Source organism: Leptodactylus fuscus, chromosome 2, assembly GCF_031893055.1.
Source record: "Leptodactylus fuscus isolate aLepFus1 chromosome 2, aLepFus1.hap2, whole genome shotgun sequence".
Taxonomy (NCBI): domain Eukaryota; kingdom Metazoa; phylum Chordata; class Amphibia; order Anura; family Leptodactylidae; genus Leptodactylus; species Leptodactylus fuscus.
Window position 1 is genome coordinate 253,081,308 of NC_134266.1, and position 6,283 is coordinate 253,087,590.

Below are 6,283 nucleotides of genomic sequence, written 5' to 3' on the forward strand. Positions count from 1 at the left end.
TATTGGGCTAATGATACAAAGAAACAATGTCATGATATGTCCTCACCCCCCACAAAGCCCCGATCTCAACATCAGCCAGTCTATTTGGGATTGGATTGGAAGAAGGATTGGAGCAAGCCTACATCTACACAAGATCTGTGCTTAGTTCTCCAAAATGGCGGGAACTTCCTCCTTGCTGAATTCCTTCAAAAACTGTCTGCAAGTACCAAGAAGACCTGATGGAAGGCAAGGGGCAAAGGTCACACCAAATATTGATTTCATTTAGATTTCGCTTTTGTTCATTCACTTAATTTTGTTGGGTTACAAAAATTCACATCCACATTGGAGTGTCTGTAGACCTGAACACACAACTTTTTAATCAATGATTTCAGGGATTGTTACTTCACATAATCTCCATGAAACTAAACCCTTTGTAGGAAGCCATTGCTGTTACCTATTTAGAGACTTTCTTAAAACATTTCTTGAAGTTCCATTTCCCAAAAACAAAATTCACAGGTGGTTACTTGGTTGGCTAAAATTTTTACAAATACAAAGTAGACCCATTTAATGACGAAATTTATTTGTGATTTTTGGTGCAGAAGCAGAAATATTTTAAAACTGACTTTAACCCCCAAATCTTCAGTGTGCAGTGTTAATATACCTTTGGCCACTACAACAACACTTTTTTGTTTCTCACTCAGGAGCAGAAATCTATTAGGTCGTTGGCTTCCATGCCTCATGCATGACAAGGTACGTGCATTGTGATATGTCTCCAGCACCGCCACTCCGCTGTCCGTAAACTTACTGTACCTAACCTAATACTCTACGCAAAGTTGTGTTGGTGCTTAATGGCTTCTGCACTATTGATTGATATGTGGGATTACATTGCATGTTAAGAAATTCAATTCATTCCACTAGTCTGGTTTCTAAAGCTTTATCCTGGTTCCTTCAACAGGGAAGAAATATCATTTTTGGGTTCATTGACGTTATCTTTTTTGCATTTGTCTCATATAATTCAGTTCCAAACTGGTATTAAGATTTATAGCTATTGAGCCGACATGTTTTACAATGGTTCCTAATTAGGGTTGAGCGATCGTGTTCAGAAAAGATCGGATTCCGATGGCGATCGAAAAAATTTCACGATCGCCATCGGAATTCCGAACACGATCTTTTTATGTGGGATCGAGATCAGTGATTTTTCCCACAATGCATTGCTTAGCCTTCACACTGAGTATACGATGTATACTCAGTGTGAAGTCTCCGCTGCAGTTCCATAGGAATGAATGGAAGCAGCCGACACACAGCCTTAACCCCCTGCGCGCTGGCTGCCTCCATTCATTCAAATGGAAGGCTAAACTAAATCTCTAGCAGCTACTTACCTCTAGAGATGGCTGCTCCAGTGCCCTCCATCTTCTTGCCTCGCTGCCCCGCCTCCCAGGTTAGGGTTTAAAGCGCTAGGTAGGCGGGGCTTGTGGCTTAGATTGTGGGCGGGTAAAGGGCGGGGAGACGTGACGTCTCCCCTCCCAGTACCTGCCCTCACTCTCCTAACCCGCCGGAGGGGGCAGCGAAGGAAGAAAAGCACCGTAGAGCAGCAGCGAGGCGAAGAATGAAGGCACGGGGCACAGGACCAGCCATCTCTGGAGGTAAGTGGACACTAGGGGGTAGGATTGCTTTTAAAATCCAATCTCTGATTAATAAAAAAAATCCCATTGACTTGCATTGGGATCAGAATTGGAATCGAGATCAGGTTCGAATGAAAAATGATCGGAAATCGGATTTTAAAATCGATCCTGAAAAGTCAAGATCGGCTCAACCCCATTCCTAATGTATGATTACACTAATGTTACCCACAAGGCGTAATCTCATAGTTTCTTACCCATATTAAGTAGATAATTATAAGAATAATAAGAAAGCATAATTATTACTGCAATGAATATATTAAATTATGAGAGGCTAAGGCTGGATTCATGCACACTTTCCATTTGGGAATTCCATCGCATACTCAACTTGAAACCCATTCTGGTGGAAACCTGGTGGACCCCATTATAATCTATAGGGTCTGTGAGTTTCCACAGGTAACCACTTTTTAAGTAGATTGGGCTTCTGTTTTTCGGGGCCCCACAGAAACCCAAACGCAGGTGTGAACCTAGCACCAAGCTAGTGACTGGCCATAGTCATTGAATTATTGTCAGCTAAACAAGACAAGCTCTAGGAATTATTTTATGATGATTGTTGTGATAATATAATGTTTCATCCAAGTCATAGCACCAAATAATGAAAGTAAAATTAACATATGTTTAGTTCTGTAGTTTAAAGAGGACCTTTCATGTCCTTAGGCACATGCGGTTTTATAGACCGCTAGAAAGCCAACAGTGCCTTACTGCCCAGCCATGACGCTAAGCTGTGAGGAACATGGCTGGGTGGTAACGAACGCCCCCTCTGAAAATACAGGGTTATGGACAGTACAGTCTTCTGACAGTGAAGAGGTATCGGTAAATGCACCGATATCTCTTGCCCCAGGACACACAACGGGAAAGCCGACAGTGCACTGAATTCTAGTGGTATATAAAACCGTATGTGCCCAAGGACATGAAAGGTCCTCTTTAACAATGACATAGTCCACCTTCACCATGACCAGGTAACATTCAGGAAATGTTAAAGTTTTATTGAAATTTTAAGACCCACAAACAACCAGAATGGTTGAAAGTTCATCAACCACCAGAAGACCATCCAGCTCCTCTACAATCCCTTGTAGACACAGAATGTAGAATTGCAGCCAATTGATAAATGGAACTATGAAAATGTTTTTCTGTAAACTTTTTGAATGATGGAACTTGTCTCACTGAGTCGTTGAAAAAATTACAAAATACGTTTTATTTCCATATATTCACTTTATTCATACTTTTTAACAGTTTTGCTCCAAAATTAATATCAACATTCATTTTTCAGGTTAGAAATCAGAAACAATGGGTGACTGGAGTTTTCTGGGAAGACTATTAGAAAATGCGCAAGAACACTCCACGGTCATTGGAAAGGTCTGGTTGACTGTGTTGTTTATCTTCCGGATCCTGGTATTAGGAGCAGCAGCAGAAGAAGTGTGGGGGGATGAGCAGTCTGACTTTACTTGTAACACCCAGCAACCCGGTTGTGAAAATGTCTGCTATGACAAAGCCTTCCCTATATCTCATATTAGATTCTGGGTGCTCCAGATTATCTTTGTGTCCACCCCCACACTCATTTATCTGGGCCATGTCCTGCACATTGTGCGGATGGAAGAAAAGAAAAAAGAAAAAGAGGAGGAGCTAAAGAAGTGTATTAAAGGTAATGATGAGAAGGAACTTCTCCTCAGGAAGGGAGGTGAGAAGAAGGAGAAACCCCCTATCAGAGATGAAAGGGGTAAAATCAGAATAGGGGGTGCCCTCCTCCGCACCTACGTCTTCAATATTATTTTCAAGACTCTGTTTGAGATTGGCTTTATTGTAGGACAGTACTTCCTGTATGGTTTTGAGCTAAAACCTCTTTATCGTTGCAACCGTTGGCCTTGCCCCAACACTGTGGACTGCTTCATTTCCAGGCCAACAGAAAAGACCATTTTCATCATATTTATGCTTGTAGTGGCTTGCGTGTCTCTTTTGCTGAATATGTTAGAGATATATCACTTGGGGTGGAAGAAACTCAAGCAAGGTATGACTAATCGATATGTCCCTGATCCCGCTTGCAATAAAGCAGATCCTCCTAGCCCGCTCCCGCGAACTGCCCCGCCAAGCATGGCTTATCCACCATATTATACCGATGCAGCCACTGCACCTCCGAGCGTGCAACATGTATATGCTAGATCTCCACTTTCTGATTTCAAAATGGCATCCCTTGCAGAAGAAGCTATCGACCCATCCTTTTTCAGTGGCAATCTTGACCACCACATGCTAACCACTGAGCAAAATTGGGCCAACCTAACGGTGGAGCGGGAAAGAAAACCTGGATCAAGCAGTGCCAGTGCGTGCAGTGCAACTACTTCCGCTCCAAGCAGTGTGAGAAATGAAGGAGGGAGTGATGAGGGGGTAGCCACAGTGATGGAGAGAAGTGGAAGCAATGTAAGGTCAGAAGTAGATGAGAAACCAGCCACTACCACCGTAGAGATGCATCAGCCTCCAGTGTTGATAGACACAAGAAGGCTCAGCAGGGCTAGCAAATCCAGCAGTAGCAGAGCTAGGTCAGACGACTTAGCAGTGTAGAAATAATATTAGATACAAGCAGAGAACCTACGATGTCAGCAGAAGAATTTGCTGGGTACACATCAAAAAGAACAAGCAAAAAAATAAAAAAAAATCCTATTTGGTTAACCGATTGAGTGGCAGTCGTGTCTTTTGTCACTTCTGTCACTGAATGAGCTTTAACAACTCATTACATGTTACATATATAAAGAGAAGGGTGGCGAGAGAGGACGTGTCATGCCAAAATTCAAGTTTGCTGTTATTGCACACTGCGAGTTGTAGATAGCACTTTGTCATTTTTGGATCAATTACCCGTTTACGTGAATAGCTTCTATGTTGACAGCTGTACAGTATCCAAATTACAAATGAACCAAGCGAGGAATATTTAGGCTTCCATAATACTAAGTAGAGAAAATGGGGACCCACTAGTAAATCCCGGTAGTGGTGTGGAGCACAAGAGCGGTCTCAGTCAGGTGCCATTATCATACCTGTACCCACCATGGCATTACGAAGCACAGCCTTACTCTTCTTCTACTGTAGACATTGTGTAACTGTACTGCCATTTATGTGTATGTAAGACAGTGGCCAAGACAGTCATCTACTGAATTGGGTTGATAACTTAATATAATAATATTCCTAAGAAGAAGCCAAAAAAAATCCATATCAAAACAAATATGGCCATTAGAATAAATTTTTGGATGAAACACCTAGCTCTAGTAATCCCAAAAAGTCAGATATCATACATTAGGGAATAGCAGCTAGGCCCTCTTGAAGTCTTTCAATGTACAACTCCTTCATCCACCATAGTTTGTTACCCTTAGGGTTGTATTAGATGAGGAGCCTTTATTCTGCACTGGCCTATTACACAGACTAATCACATATAGGAGGAATGATTGGTAATATTATCATTTTACGACATATACTATCATTGTATGCCAAATGGAAGCCCTTTATTACAAGGGGTGATGTGCCCCTAAGCCAACAATGATTGTTTGCTCCCCTGAAAGTAAGAGATCACTCGATGAATGAGCAAAGACTCCTTCATTGGTGACCAGTGAAACTAGAAGACATGACGATTATTGGGACTGGGCATTTATACCATCATTCGTTCCCAATAAGTGCCAGTAAAATCCCAAAATTACAGTTTAGCATCCCCATGGTGAAGCTTTTCTTATACTAAATTGGATGCTCCCTTCTCAAGGCCTTGGTATAAAACCAACCTATATACTGTATGAGTAGTCAGTTTGCCCCTATGGTTATGTCGCTATGGGAAATGGAACATTTTTTAGGTTAACTGTACTATAAAATGGCAAAAATGATAAAAACAGAAAACCAAAAAGTTGAACACACAAATTGAGATTCTACAGAAAACCAAAAAGTTTCCTGCTCAACCAAAATCAGTCATCAGTTACCTAAAATGTATTAGCTACAACTTATATGGAAGAATGAAGCCAAATTCCGGAATAACAAATGTAAATTTTTGTACGTAAATTTTATTATGTTTAGTTCTATCTTGTACTTTTTTAAAAACAAATCCAGCAGCACAATAGGTAACATTTCAGGGAGACTCTCTATGCAAGTCTTATTACACATCAGTTCACTTTGTAGAATTTCTACCCCTTTGTATATAAGGCTTTGTCCACACTAATGTATACTTGCAGTGTGCCTTTAGATGACTTGATTCATACTAATGCACTTTGTAAGCAGTTTATCCCATACAAATGAATCGGGTCCATCTATTGATCTCACAGTCGTATCTACAAAAACATACTGCAAAAGTGAAGTGTGGACCTGCCCCCAAAACTATCCCCGTTATATCATCACTCTTGTAGCAATTTACTGAGAGGGTATATATACTATGGTTCTTAAATGATGGATATACCTGAAAAAGTTAAATTTTTTACACAATTTTTTGCTTATGACAATTCATTTTGGACTGATCCGGAGTTGGAACCAGCCTGGAAACCCTGATTTGTCCACAATAGAAGCCGGGGGAAATAAAGGCAGAAAACCTCCCCAGAGAACTCTTTGAAGAAATTTATTTCACCGTAGAAAGCTGATTTTTTTCCACTCTGGCTTTGCAGAATAAGATA

General features: G+C 41.0%; 1 protein-coding gene across 1 annotated transcript in view; it reads left to right on the forward strand.

Moving 5' to 3' along the window:
- Positions 1-4,672, forward strand: part of GJA3 (gap junction protein alpha 3) — a 32,090-nt gene extending 27,418 nt beyond the window's left edge. The window contains exons 2-3 of the mRNA XM_075266069.1: positions 681-729; positions 2,929-4,672. Coding sequence (XP_075122170.1) covers positions 2,946-4,211 — 1,266 coding nt within the window. The 5' untranslated portion in view covers positions 681-729; positions 2,929-2,945 and the 3' untranslated portion in view covers positions 4,212-4,672. The remainder of the gene's footprint in view (positions 1-680; positions 730-2,928) is intronic.
- The last annotated feature ends 1,611 nt before the right edge of the window (positions 4,673-6,283 follow it).